The 15,655-nt window shown below is 43.7% G+C and overlaps 1 protein-coding gene across 4 annotated transcripts in view; it reads right to left on the bottom strand.

Annotated features, from left to right (window-relative positions):
- Positions 1-15,655, bottom strand: part of LOC146829464 (phosphatidylinositol-binding clathrin assembly protein-like) — a 704,267-nt gene that overhangs the window by 511,826 nt on the left and 176,786 nt on the right. For all 4 annotated transcript variants that reach the window (XM_085608147.1, XM_085608148.1, XM_085608150.1 and 1 more), the window contains exons 4-6: positions 13,132-13,234; positions 12,873-12,966; positions 12,075-12,186 (exon numbers count right to left, since the gene is read on the bottom strand). In XM_085608147.1, coding sequence (XP_085464273.1) covers positions 12,075-12,186; positions 12,873-12,966; positions 13,132-13,234 — 309 coding nt within the window. The remainder of the gene's footprint in view (positions 1-12,074; positions 12,187-12,872; positions 12,967-13,131; positions 13,235-15,655) is intronic.

Here is a 15,655-nt window from a genome sequence, read left to right as displayed (position 1 = left end):
CCTATTTCCAACATCCCACTAGTAGCTAAAGTTCTGGAGAAATGTGTGGAAACAGCAGCTGAGCCAACAGATCACCAACTTCCACCTACTAGATGATTTCCAATCCGGCTTAAGGCCAGGGCATAGCACTTAAAGCACCATTCTCCACATCGTGGATGATGCCCTCCAAGCCCTTGACCAAAGCAAAACCTGCCTCCTAATCCTCCTAGATCTGTCCTCGGCCTTCGACACGGTCAACCATGAGAAATTACTTGAACGCCTCAATCTTAGGATGGGAATGGATTGCTCTGTTCTCGAATGGTTTAGGTCCTTCCTCCACAACCGATCACAGAGATTCCTAATTAACGGTAACCTGTCTGCTCCCTCCCAGGTCACAGTTGGAGTCCCCCAGGGATCAACCTTGTCCCCCACCCTCTTCAACCTTTACCTAGAACCGCTTGCCGAAGTACTACACACCGCAAATATATCATACCACATGTACCCTGACAATACCCAGATCTACATCAAGATCTCTTCTCTTGAGGAGATTCTCTCCATGAACGAAGCCTTGAAATTAACGGTCCAATGGCTCTCTTCCAATCAACTCAAACTTAACGCTAAGAAGACAGAATTTCTTCTAATTTCCCCACCCAAAACTAACCCTGAGACTAAGGTATGGATTAAGGCCATCACAGTCTCAAACTGCCCTCCAACCATCATGGACTCAGCCAAATCCCTTGGGATCACCCTGGACTGCAACTTGAACATGCGGGACCACATAAATTTGATGGCCAAATCAGCCAGATTCCACCTGAGCTATCTATGGAAGCTGAAACTCTTCTTGGATACTCCCGACCTAGAAATGGTAGTTCAAGCACTAGTCATCTCTAGACTGGAATATGGCTGTTCTACCCTCTCGGGTTTACCCAAGATCTCCCTGGCTCCTTTAAAAGCCTGCCTTAACGTGACTGCTAGGCTACAAATAGGTTCAAGGAAGTTCGATCACATTTCTCCTCATCTAAAAGCTCTGAACTGGCTTCCCCTTCAGGCCAGAATCCATCTCATAATGGCATGTATCATGCACAAACATTATACTCAAACTCCCCTGCATATCTTGCCCAGAAACTCGTGATCTTCGGAGGAACCAGAAACTTGCGGTCCTCAAGAGACCTCTTGCTCCAACCTGCACTTTTTCGGAAAAAGAAAACTTACCATCGGCCTTTCTCAGGGGCCACACCAAGAATACGGAACTCACTCCCGCCCGATATTAGAAGAATCCCTTCTCTGGCTTGCATCAAAAACAATGCCAAAACCTTCCTAATGGGCAAATTCCTCGCCTAATCTGCACCTCTAATTCACACAGAGGCCTTGCTCTACTTCCGGTGTAATGCATCCCCGGGAGTACACAGACACTATCCTCCCAGCACCTCCGGGCAGCCGTTCAAGGACCTGGGGACCTTTGTTTTCTCGTAAATGTAACTTGTATTTTGTCCCTTTTATCCCTTTGTATCCAGCCCCGTGATGGGTTCCACTGATGTGCTAAGCACTCTTGTAGAGGACGCATGTGTAATCTTGCATGAGGCACTATTGTAATGCATGAAGCCATCATCTTTAACAGTTGCATGAAAGTCCTGACTGCTAAGTACTGGTTGGCCTTAAACTGCAGTAGCAGAGTTTGAATGTTTTGAATTCTGGCTGCATTGAGAGAGGCTAGAGCTGTGCAAGTGTTTAGAGCCGCTACCAGATAGGACTGTATTTGTGAAGGCTGAAGAGGAGACATCTGTGCACTGACCGTGAAATTCAATTGGTGGAGTATGTCTAATATAGTCTGAGTGTGTTGTAAACACTTTTGGTGTGTGCTGGCTTTGATGAGCCAGTCATCTAGGTATGGGAAGACATGACTGTTGTCTTCTGAGATGTGCTGTCACTCCTGCTAGACATTTTGTTAATACTCTGGGAGCAGTGGTTACTCCGAACGGGAGTACTTTCAAATTGATAGTGTTTTCCTGCTATCACAAATATTAGATATTTGCAATAAGCTGGGTGAACCAGAATGTGAAAGTACGCATCTTAAGTCCAGCGTGGACATAAAATCGCCTTGATGTAACAGTAGAAGCACCTGTTGAAGCGTGACCATGTGGAAATGTTCTGAAAGTATTACAGATCTAACGTCCTTAGATCCAAAATTGGTATTAAGGAGCCGTCCCTTTTGAGGATCAGAAAGTACAGAGTACACCCATGAACCTTGGTACTGTAACGGAACTGACGCTATGACTCCTTTTGTTAAAATAACTTGTACCTCTTGTGTGAGAAGCTGCAGGTGCTCTGGCGAGAGTTTGTAAGTGCGAGGTGGAATATTGGGATTATTGCTGGTGAGCTCCAGGCAACAACCATGCCGGATAATGTCTAACACCCATTTGTCTGAGGTTATGGATTGCCAAATGAGGAGAAATTGTTGAAGGCTTCCCCCAACAGGTGTTAAATGATCAGGGGAAAGTGTAGGCAAGTCACTGCTTATTGGGGGAAGGGGATTTACGCATTGGGGTGTTCTTACCCTACCTTTAAAATGGTTTCCTCTGTACCCTCCTCTACAGAAGCCTCAAGAGGAAGAGGGTTGCATGTTGGACTTGTATGTGGAAGCGTTAGGGTCCCAGGATGTACTTTTGGACCCTCCTCTATAAATTGAGTGCCAAAAGAAGCCTCTGCTTGATGGAGACTGAAGTGTTTCCAAGGATTTCGCCACGTCAGTGTCTTTTTTTTCATCTTTTCTAAAGCTTCATCAATCTGAGGTGCAAAAAAATGTTACATGTCAAAGGGAGTATTTAAAATAGACAGCTGGACTTCTGGTTTAAAACCTGAAATCCTAAGCCAGGCATGTCGATGTTAGAGAATGCTGGTGTTAACTTCTTTTGCTGCAGTGTCAGCAGCAACAAGAGCACATCTAATAGAAGAATTAGAAATTAGTTTCCCTTCTTGGACTAGCTCTTGTGCCTTTTTCTTGTGCTCTTCTGGAAGGCATTGAAGTAGGTCTTCCATCTCATCCCAGTGTGCCTGGTCATAGCTAGTAGGCCCTGCGTGTTGGCAATGCACCATTGTTTAGCGGCTTGAGCAGCCACGCTTTTACTGGATGTGTCAATTAATTTAGATTCTTTATCTGGGGGAGGTGCATCCCCAGAGGTCTGAGAGTTTGCTCTTTTAAGAGCGTTAGAAACTACCAGAGAATCTAAAGGGAGCGGTCCTTTAATACAAACCGGATCAGAGGGTGATGATTTGTATTTCTCATCGATCCTGGGTGTTAAGATACGGGCATGAACAGGGTCCTTAAAAATCTTATCTGCATGTCTCATCATGCCTTTCAACATAGGGAGACTCTGGCTAGTTCTGTGTGTAGACTCTAGTGTCTCAAATAAAAAATCCTCATCCAACATGTAACTCCATGATATGCTGCTGCTCTAGAAATTAGCTCTAGATAAGATATATTATCGTCTGGAGGTGAAGGTTTTGCAGGGTATAGGTCTGGATCATTATCCATGGGTGGATCAATATTATAATCACCCCATGGATCTGTTGGCAAAGAAACATTGTCAACATCATCATCATCTCCTAAACCAGGCTGTGTATGAGGAGACCCCTGTGGTGCTATGTGTAGTGGATCGAAGCCTGGCAGTTGTGGTAAAGGTGAAGATGGTGGAGTTGGAGAAGATGGCAAAGTAGGGAGGATAGGACTTCTAGCAATGTCCGTCTTCTTCTTAAGAGGAATCCTATATCTGTATCCTCTAAACTGAGTTTCCTTTTGGAAGGAGTTTTAGCTAAAATGTGTCCAGTGTCTGGATTGATATATAGCTTTTTCTATTCTGGATCTAATCTGTCCTTCATAATATCTAAGATCGGTTCCGGGGGATCTGGAAGATCTTCTTATGATTTCAGCTTTTTTGTCCTTTGAAGCGGACTTTGGTTTCAATGGGGAACATTTGGACTACGAACCAGACTAGTCTTTGGGAGCGGAATGTTTCGGATCTGAAGATAATCTGTCTCGGCTTGATCCCGAGCCGGAAGGCTTGACTATTTCTTTCGGTGCCGGACTCGAGGGCGGGGTGTCAGAAACTTTTTCTCAGTGCAAACCAAGGCCCTAAGGCAGAGGTGGTGTTGAAGCCTTATGTTTAGTGGAAGTTAGTTTATGAGGTATGGAGATTTAGTACTCATGACACCCTGTCCTGCTGAAATGTCTTCGGACTCCAATTAGATCTCTAGGTCGGAATCTGGTTCTGCGACTGAGAAGGCCTCCTCCTCTTCCGCAGCTGTCGCTTCATGCTCAAATTCTTCTCCGAAGATATCCGGTGTATGTGGAGTGCCTTGGTGCTGCATTTCTCGTCATCGAGCCAGATGAGCTTGAAGAGTCTTTATCAATTTGAATGACCGACAGGCCTCGCAGTCTTCTTCTTTGTGCTCCGGTGATAAACACAAGTTGCAGACTTGGTGTAGATCGTGCGAGGGTACTTAGAGTGGCACCAACGACAGAATTGAAACTGAGTCTGTTCCATCTGCAGAGGGGTGGATTGACGCGGCTAGGCCCGAAGGCCGCCCACGATGTTCTCGACCAAAGATGAGACTTTCCCGATCTAATGGATACGCAGAGAGGGGGAAACCCATACAATAACAATGCCGTCGAGGGTAGAGTGGATTGCACACCGAGGGGAACCCAAAGGACTGTTTCGAACCGGAGCGCAGCAATACACGTACGAACCTGATGGTGAAAAGAAAACAATCTAACAATGGAGTTGATGCCCATGCGGACTATCACCGAAAGGAGGAGTCACCTTACCTTGTGACTGGGAAAGACTTCTTAGAAGAACAACAACTTGCATACATCCGGACCCAACACTAGATGGCAAGAGTATGCAAAGAATGTGTATCTACAGCACACATGTCTCGAACATAGATATACATGTGTGAGGTGAGCAAATTCAGACTGTCGCTGGGGTTGTAGAGTGCTCTATAAAGGAGCTGCTCTCCACCTTATCTTGGATGCTTTTCAGTGATGGACAGCACCAAAAGGCCAAGGCACAATTAGGGGTTTTGCTTTACAAGCATAACCTGGCAAATAAAAAGAGTACTTCACATACAAACATACTCCAAGTGAACAGTTAAATGAATTCCTCCAAGTAAATGAAGGTCTATCTGGTTCAGCAATAGATACTTTAAGTGTAGTTTTGAAGAAAGATATGTGCAATGTCTCGTTTCCCCTTGGGATTTCTTGTTCTTTACAGGCTGCATTGCTATAATTCTGCTACATCACTAAGGGCTCTTGGTGAGCAGGGCTGCTGACATTTCTTTTACATCAACAGTAGCCAATCAATCCATTGCAGCATGTTATTTCTTGTCGGTTAGCAGCATAGCTCACACTCCTGCATTATCAAATCTTCCACGCCATACATCAACACTTTAACAAGTCTATCAGGGAGATTTGATGATATAACAGCAGATGAGGACACAGGCTGGTATAACTGAGTTACATTAAACAGAAAATCTAAATGTAAAGAATTTTAAATAAAGTAGTCAAAAAGGCTGGCTCAGTCACAAATGGGCATTTCGCAAGAAAACACTGAATAACATTGAGTTTCTAATAATTAGAGAACAATAATGGTTGCAACTTCTGGCTACAATAATGTCTTTAGAAATGTCACTTTGCAGAAGATATGGTGACATTTTCAAAAGGCCTTATTTATATTCTTGGCGGTTACCGTGTAACTGGATACATACACTACAAGTTGGACACAACCAACAACCTGAATTCAACATATCTGTTAAATAAATATCCTTATGAAAAGTCACATTTGCAACCAAAAGCACGAAAAATAGTTTGCACCTTTAAGATGTTTTCTTTAAATTGACACTGTAATGACTGGAAGGACAAATAGAAATGGAGCAGGGGAGCAAGTTACCTTAGGAGAGAGAATACCATCTCATTCATACATGGTAGGAACAATGACATCTCGAATAGGGATTGACCACATGCTGTACAACTGCAGCAAAGAGAATTTAACATTATTTAAGGGATCACACGGTGGATGGACAGAGCTTTAGTCTGTTAAAAAGACAGCCTCCTTTCAGGTTTATTTTTATTTATTTTGAGAATTTGTAAAGCGCGACTGACACCTTGCAGGCTTCCTGGCGCTGGAAATTACTCTGTTAACGGATAACCGGGAGAACAGTCAGACGGACAATTTATTTGGGGAAGAGCCAGGTCTTGATACGTCTCCTGAATGGAAGAAGCTGTGATATCTGACGTATGTCAGTGGGCAGGCTGTTCCACAGCTTGGCCGCTGCAACACTGAAGGATCTGCCCCCTGTTCTGGTTCTGTTGAATCTGGGCACCTTTACCAGACAGGCAGAGGATGAACGTAGGTCTCTGGCAGGAGTGTACCACAGAAACAGGGCTTGCAGAGGTTTGGGTCCAAGTCCGTGCAGAGCCTTAAAGACAATGCAGAGGGACTTGAAGGCCACTCGTTGTTTTAAGGGTAGCCAGTGTAGCTCAGCCAGAGCCGCTGTGGCCGAGGCCCTCCTCGTCCAGCCAAGAGCCAGCTTGGCGGCGGCAGACTGAATTCGCTGTAGTCGGTCCATCATCGTGACTGGAGACTCCAGGAGCAGGGCGTTGCAATAGTCAAGGCGACTGAGTATCGTGCACCTGACTATCGACGCCCTGGCTTGTGCCGGGAGAAGAGGCATGATTTTCCGCAGTGATCGAAGCAGGGCTGTGCAGATCCCCACAGTTTTCATCACCTGGGTTTCCATACTTAATTTGTTGTTCAGCATGGCTCCCAGGTTGCGCACCGAAGGAACTGGCAGAGGTTTGTCTCTAAACTCCGGGGGCCAAAATTCATTCGGAAACTGACGGGGTATCTTAGTGCCTGAGCAAAACAGGACCTCCGTTTTAGCGGAGTTGAACTGGAGGGAGTTTCTGTGTAGCCATCCAGCCGTCTCTCTTAGGCAGTCGTGGAAGGTGGAAAAAGGAATGGCATCTTCACCTTCCCACGAGAGGATGAGCTGTGTGTCATCCGCGTAATTTATTGTTTTGACCCCAAAAGATTGGATCAGTTTGATTAGCGGGATGAGGTACACATTAAAAAGGATGGGGCTGATGGAGGAGCCCTGAGGGACTCCCTGGGGTACTGGTGCAAAGGCGGATTGAAAAGGGGGAAGGGAGACAGCCTGTCTTCTGTCCCGAAGGTAGGAGTGAAACCAGAGCAATGCAGTGCCTTCCACTCCCACTTCACCAAGTCTCTGCAGCAGCCTACCATGGTTGACCGTGTCGAATGCGGCAGACAGGTCCAACAGTATCAATGCCACTGGCTGGCCCCTGTCTGCACGCATGCGAAGATCCTCCATGGCAGTTAAGACTGCTGTTTCGGTGCCGTGGGCAGGCCGGAACCCGAACTGGTGATCGTCAAGAAGGTTGTTTTGTTCTAGGTGGGCGGACAGGCACGAACTGACCCATCGTTCGGCGACCTTCGCTGGGAAAGGCAGCAGAGAGATGGGTCGGTAGTTGGAAAGACAGTCTGGGCTCAGGGAGGGTTTCTTCAAGAGAGGGGTGATTAGTGCCTGTTTCCAAGGGGTTGGGACAAAGCCACTGTGCAAAGACTGGTTGCATATTAGGCGCATGGTGTCAAAAAGTTCATTACCAAAATTTTTCCAGACTTTTGGAGGTAGGGGGTCGAGTGGAGAACCCGAGGTGATACCAAGCGCAAGTCTTTCAAACTCGAAGGCCGGGATTGGAGGAAATTCCCACAGTCTAGCCAAGAGGACAGAGCCTGGAGACGACAAGTTTCGCGAGCTGGTGTCTGGTCTCTGCGTGTTAGAAGTTTCTGAAGAGGGAGGGGTTTTCAGGTTGTGAATAATGGTGTTTATTTTATTAATGAAAAACACTGCAAGGTTGTCGCAGAGGGCTTGGGTAGGAGGCTGTGTAGAGGTGACACAGTCCGGATTGGTTAGGTTTTTGAGTATTTGAAAAATACTTTTTGAGCTGTTCGTGGCGTTGGTGATGATGGAGCAATAATGTTTAGCCTTATTTTGGGCGATGGCAGTTTTATATTCCCGGAGGTTTACTTTCCAGAGGGTTTTGTGAGTGTCAGAGTAACCCTGCCTCCATTTTCTCTCTGCTTGTCTGCATGCTAGTTTGAGAGCTCTTAAGGAGTCATCAAACCATGGGGCCGGCGCTCGTCTCTGTGGTTTGCCCTTTTTCAGAGGGACGAGGCGTTCCGAGGTGCTGGAAATCCTTGTACAAAGGGATAGATAATTGGCCTCAACTGGTTGAGTAATGGAGAAACTGTCTTCCACTTCAAATACTGGGCCATTCAGTCTGAGTTTGTCCAGAGCCTTCCAGTCTCTGTACGGGGGTACATGGCCGTGGAATGCCGGTCTGCAAGACCTGCTACCTACTATATGAAATTTGATGAGTGCATGGTCAGTCCAGCACATTGGCAGAATGTCGCTCAGAAGTGCTAGCTGGGGGGGAGGAGAAGATTAAATCGAGCTGGTGCCCTGCTGCCTGTGTGGGTTTGTTCACTAGCTGGGAAAGTCCCATTCCTTCACAGGAGAGTAGGAGATTGTTGAGTGCAGAATCTAGGCTGCCGTTGGGCCAAAGGTTGAAATCGCCCAAAACAATCAGGTTGTTGTGAGAGGTAGCCATATTAGTGAGGGTGGTGAGGAGCGACTGCTGCTGAGTAGAATTAAAAGCTCCCGGCGGGCGGTAGCAGATCACCGCCGTAAAGGTAGTACCAGGGTGACAGTCGATGGAAAGGCCAAGTATTTCGGTCCCGACCACTGGGTCCATAGCAATAGTTTTTGCTGACCAGGACGCTCTATAGATTACACCGACACCACCGCCCCGCCCCTTAGGTCGTGGGAGATGCAGGATTTTGAAGTCTTGTGGGCAAGCCCAGTCCAGTTCTATATTGCAGTCAGAGTGGGTCCAAGTTTCCGTCAGGAATAAAGCATCAAGATGATGATTATCTATGAGCTGGGCGATTTCGTGAGCGTGTTTGGGCAGGGACCTGACATTCAGCAAGCCACCAGTGAATAAGCCTTTGCGCGCAAAATCGTGCAGAGGATAGGCGGTGTCTTGGAAGGACAATTGTCCTTCATGAGCGAAGTCTCTAAGGAGAAGTAGAGCCTCACGCGTCAAGTGTGGAGAGCTACTGGTGGACGGGGGGATCGAGGCCGCGGGTGGCGCACCGGGCGCTGCCGAGGCGCGGACGAGCGCAGACGAGCTTGCCTTAAGCGCGCCTTCGGCGCGCAAACGGCGCTCCCGCTGCGCTCGTCCGCTGCGCTTGTGTGGCCGACACATTTATGGCAATGTTGTGGGCGTGGCCTCGCAAGGGGCGTGGCTCGCCTTCGAACCGCGATGGCGGTGTGTTTGTGGAATCCTGTCTCAGCGCTGGTTGCCGCTGTCTCAGGAGTGCCTCAGAGGGTCTGCTAGGCGCGTGAGGGCAGCGCTTTTCAGTGCAGGTGAGGTTAAAATGGCCAAAACACAAGAATACAAGTAATTTTTTAAAAATAAACGAAAGTACCGTCCTCCGGCTTTCCGCCTCAGAGGAATTTACAAAGTGATGTTTGTTGCGCTGCGATCAGCGTTTATAAGGGATCCTGGGTGGGCGTGGCCTCGCAGGGGGCGTGGCTCGCCTTCGAACCGCGATGGCGGTGTGTTTGTGGAATCCTGTCTCAGCGCTGGTTGCCGCTGTCTCAGGAGTAGTCGTACAGAGACACTGGTAGGCATAATCATAGTATGATCTGTCTCAGTTATGGAGGCCACAAAGAGTGAAGTGCTGCAAAAACAAACTGAATATGGGAGATGAGTTGGCCTTAGCATTTTCATAGAACTTTTCTGTACCTTCCCTTAGCGACCATTATAGCTTTTATGTATTCTTTCTACTTTAGCAAGTACTGGTACTCAAGTTTGTTTTAAGGAAGCATACGTTTGCTCAGCTTAGCTTCCTTTGTATACTTTTCTCTCTTCATATTTTTTAACACCAGATTGAACTAAAGAGATCAACTGATGAGCATACGTACAATGGAAGTCCCAATCTGTCAAAGAACGAGTGAAGCATATAAAGGCTTTCTAACAATTGGTTAGGTTTAAGAGGATTTAAAAGAGAGGTAAATGAAACAATGTTCTTTAACTCCACAATGATAAATATAGCATAAAATGAACCAATCAAAGACAAGGTTTAATACAGTAAAGAATCAGGTGACAATCCAAAAGAAAAAGAAAGCCCAGGGGTGCCACAGTGGAGAAATGTATATCTAAGGAAACAACCACATTTAAGAAAAAAAAGGCATGATGGTTGCTATTTCTTGAGGGTCGTTAACCTAAATGGTTCTCTCTGTAGCAACATGATAATGTTCCCACTACCAAAAAGCATAAATACACAAAGAAATAAGAATGGTAAGACCTCTTCACATAACTTGCAATAGTCACAGTTAACTCACAAGTCCAGAGAGTATCGAGCCCAATGGATAGTGGGATTGCCAAAGCTTGATGGCATGCTTGCTATGGTAATCCTGAAGTACAGAATATTTTAATGGAGATTCAGGGTAAAAATGGTAGCTAGAGGCTTGGTGCCCTTAGGTGTCATCAATTTCTACGCAGCCGGGACTGTATATCTGTTTAGGGGCTTAATAAGCATGACCTTGAAAGGAGGCATACACTGAGGCTTGGAGTATTAGCACGACAGAGCATACACTCTACATCACTGGTGCATGCCTTTAGTCCAGAGGGTGCTGAGAGATGTGCTTTGGTGCCCACATCACTGGGGATTTGTGTTAGCCTGGCCAAATATGCAGACAGGCCTAAGATGCAGCAGTGAAATGTCTCATCTACTCAGAAGTAACAGAAAATAGAAAGGTTTCTGAGGCAGTAAAGTCTTTAAATGGACCATTGGGACTATTGCCACTAGACGCCCTAAGGATGCTGTTATACTTGGTGGATTCTAAATAATTACTGTGTTATTATTATAATTTTTGTGCTTTGTGATTATGTAATTCATAATGTAAAATATTTCAGTCATAGTAATGAAACAATATCAATCATTCACATTTGTATATGTATGACTTACAATTGAAAAAATAATTGTCTTTCCTTATACAAAAATTGAATTCTTTTTCTATACAAAAATTAAAAGTTTTGTTATATAAACAACTATTTTTTGAATATTTTGAACTTCATTGTTGTTTTCAAGATTCATGTAATTTTGTTATCTAGGTCCATTCAAGATGAATATTGTTTCCTAAATCTATGTTTTCTCACATATAGCTACTTACCCTGATTTAGGAATATTAATTAGGGGTACCCCTTTCTTTCAAATAAAGGATGCTGTTATGTCAGCAGCACTCGCTTCTAAACAAGGGGGCTTGGGTTCATGCAATCTAGGAGCCATTCCAAGTTACAGGAGACTGGCACAGCAGAAGATGTAGGCAACAAAAGGCCACTTCAAATGTATGGTAAAAGCATGACACAGGACTGAATCAAAGACCTACAGACGCAGTGGGAGCTCTGTGCACCCCCGGAGCCAAGTGTATAGTTGGAAGTGAGTATGGGTGATGCGGATGTGAGTGGGGTGGACACTCCTGCTGTTTTCTTAATAATGTGATACCTGTAATCATCATTGTACACTGAACACTGGGTGTATACAAAGAAACGTTCCTAGAGGCCTCAGCAAGTTAGACTAAAAATATAGAAAGGAACTAGTATAGGATATTACACCATGAGGTGTTTATAAGACCATGAATGCATATCACATATTTTAGTTAGAAATGGTTTCATTTCTTAACCTTGGGATTCAGGTATTAAAATGTCTCTAGAGAAGCCATTAATTCAAGAGCTTCCATCAAGACTAAGACAGCTCAATTCATGTGAAAATCTCTCTCCTGTTCATGCAAATCTGAAAAGCAAAATCTTCACAAATAGGCAACTCTGCATAATCAAAAGTCATACTCATTAGGTCACAAATATTACTGGGGCGTACCAAAACACTGAGGAGTGCTTGCATTCATTCACTTAAAAGTTCAAAAGGATTTTAGGCCTGTTTATATTCACTTACCTAATAGGTTAATAACACCCTCATTGTAGGCTGCAAATAGTCGAATTGAATCTTTGAACAGAAGCATGAAGGCAGCATTTATCACACCATTAGTCAGTTCGTTCGGATTTGCCTGTATAAAAAGAAAACGGTAGACCAAGTGAGATTTATCATCACTGAAGTAATTCAGCAAGGCCAATGATGAGTACACTGCCTATGTGTCTAACGCAATGAACTCTCGTGTTCATGACGAGAATAATGGGTCTGTTAAATAGATTTTATACTGAAACAGTTTATAATCACTCGGATGTAAAGCATTTGAATTAGCGGATAAAGAAAAAATATGGTTTTTGGTAAACGGTCAGAGGAGATGGGGTATTTTTACAGCAGTCCATCATTTAAGGAGCACAAAGGACGTGGTGTGCTAGCACACATTATGTTAGACGCCCGAAATAAGACCTTAACTTATCTAAGCTCCAAATGCACAAAACACACATGCTTTGTCAGTCAGTGTGTATGACAAGCATGCACCAAATACTGATTCGTGGCGAAAACAGAAACACTAGATGTTTACAGGATGAATAAACTAGTAATATGGCATATTAAATGATTAGTATAAAAAATCATCATGACATGTTGTGCACAGGCTGAGCATTTTGACTTTAGTTTGCAGTTTTAAGGCTGCACTGTTTTAAAAAATAACCAAGCAATGCATACCTGAAGCATTGCGGTGTGTCTTTTGGCACTATATTAAATAGAAGACACAAACACAAATACAACTGCTATGGTTTAGAAAATAAAAATACAGAAAAAACTTGCATCAAAATCCAGAAGAGCATCAAGCTGGTTCTGAATAATCGGAAGGGTTTTCAGCAGCTTTTCAGTATTCATGGTCCTCATCACACCATCGATCCTACAAATAGTTAAACAATTGTTACAATAATATATCAAGTGTCAGTTCAAGGCTTTTAGTTTGAGGTTGCCAAATAAAAACAACAAATTGCACGACAGATTAGAAAAAAACTGGTCTTCAAGCAGCATTTATTGAAGTCAAAACCTAATATAATAAATGCCATACCCTCTTTTCATTTTAGTGAAGTCAACTGCTACTAGTCTGTAAGAAAGTGCTTTTTCATTCAAATATCTGCTGTACCGCCTGATGAATGTTGACATGTCGTAACCTGAAAGAAACACTATGTTACTATATAGCTGTTGTTAACAGTATCCGGTTACTTCACCATCAATTATTAAAGTGTCATGATATTTATTACAGGTCTATCATAATAGGTGAGCAAAACATGTTAGGTGTTAATGTAAGGTAATAACAATTTGATCAAATGTTCAGTTTACTGACTGCTGGAAACAAAAACGGTTTGTAGGAGTGAAATCTCACAAAAGCAAAGAAGAAATATTAATGTTGATTTGTAAGAAGACTATTAAGAAATAAATGTAAATTTCAAAGAGCTTCTCAAAACAAATTGACAGAAAAGATTCTGATTGTTAAAACAAAATATTACTATCTGTGGAAAATACATAACACGCTGTCAATATTATTTCACTTAGTGCACAAATTAAACAATTGCAGTGTATGTAACCATATTGCCCAAGTTCTTAATTCATCCTGATTCACAGATCTAAAAAGCAGCATGCGAAGTTATAGGACTTTGCTTCAGCACCTTTTGTGAAGGTATATTGAAAAGTTTACAAGAAGAAATGTAACGTTGCAAAACAAGAGGGGAATCAAATCTGACAATACAGGTTCGGTAGAAGAAAAGAAAATAGGAAATTAGGACGTTGTAGACTTATATTTCAGCCAAATAAAGAAATGTCCTTATATTTTTCCACTCATTTTGCTGGCCAATCAAATATTTGCTTTAAAGTTATTCAGCCATGAAATTCTTTGCAAGGGGCTAGTTAGAAAAAAGTGAATCTGCACAAGTAACCAAAGTTGAAATAGCATGTCCTTTGCCAGTTCTGCAGTTTCACATTTAATTTTAAAAACACACCCATAAAATGAGGTCTGAAGACATAACAAGCATTGACTGGAGACTCATGCACTCTTCTAGAGTGAATTTTAAAAGTACCTGCAGGAGCCCGCAATCAGCAGGACGACACTGGCCAAAGACAGGCAATTGTAATTGGTCCATGCTCCACGGCAGGGACAAACACTTGATGGCCCAGCACAACGTAAGAGGCGAGCAGGAGGCATGACCATTAAGAAGCAAGAAAATGAGTGATATCGAAGCCAACCAATGGTAAGTAATGGCCATACTCTTACACAGGCAAAACCTAAAAGATGAGACTGCAGGCAGACAGACAGACTATGACAAATTAGGCACCTCACAAGGATGGCTACTAACTAGTAGCTATTTTTGATTTTCTGAAGATTTCTTGGAACCACAGGTACGATCTCAAACAAATGATCTGGGATCTCTGCTCATGCAACAATGGAGTTGTGATGTTCTTTGCTCGAGGTTTTAAAATACTTTGATTTTTTTAGTTTGAGTATCCCTGCATTGTAAGTTCCACTCCGACAACTTCATTATCAGGCAACTGATTCTTAATTAGCATTTTCTACTCTGCTTCCCAATGCAGAAGGCAGTCATGTTGTTTTTAAGAGTAAATCATGAACACATTGGACCTGGCCTACTGGAGGAAAAGGCCATGAACCCGGTCATGAACTCTAACTTTAAACTGCATCATTGCTGCATCAGTCTGATGAAGCAGTTCTGGACAAGTCCTTCAGAGAATATCATAACCACCCTGTCCCTGCCTAACCCCAACAAAGTCCAGTCCATCAGAGATCAGATAAAACCAGTGCATAAGAGGTAGCTTAGGGTTCAATTTAGCTACAACACCTCTCTGGTTAGAGGACTCTGTTAAAGAGCTGAAGTAAGGTTAATTGCTACCAAAATGACATGGATCTTAGCCACTGTTGCATCTTTTTAGAAACAGAGTTTCAGACGTAGTGTTGGAAGCTTGCAGCTTCTCTACAACCTTTTGCACCAAGTAGTAGTAGGGTTCCCAGCAACAGACGAAGAGGAGTCTAATGTGGCAGACTTTGCCTGGATGGGACTGCAGTGAGGAATGCTCACAAGGAGGCTGGTTCTATTCCTCAGTAACAAGTACTGGAGTCAGGCTCTATCTCACAGTGCACAGTTGACTAGGACCAGTGTCCCCCCGACAAAAGCCAAATGGTTCAAAAATAACTAGAGAGAAAACCATTTTGGCTTGTAAAGGGGCTCAAAGTTCTGCCTGATCAATGTAGTCTGCCACCGCACTGACAACTGGATCTACCTGGAAAAAAGCTGTACGTTCTGGGGAAAAGATGGTGAATAAAATAATACATACACCCTTCTGTCTGTTAATAAGATCTGCTGGCCATAAGAAAGACGTTTATGCAGGAGGAGAACAGCACTTAGATAGGTCACTCTAACTTTCCCAACAGACCAGTGTGGTGGTCGATACTGTCATTTTATTACCATTTTCTTGAATCTTATGTCAGAGTAAACACAAAAAACAGTTTGGTTCAATATTTTCTTTATTGACTGAGCATCTTGATGATACTAAGTAACTTTAGTTCATCTGAATATATATTCCTA

Source organism: Triturus cristatus, chromosome 5_2 (genome assembly GCF_964204655.1).
Source record: "Triturus cristatus chromosome 5_2, aTriCri1.1, whole genome shotgun sequence".
NCBI lineage: Eukaryota > Metazoa > Chordata > Amphibia > Caudata > Salamandridae > Triturus > Triturus cristatus.
This window is presented reverse-complemented; position numbering and strand designations above follow the sequence as displayed.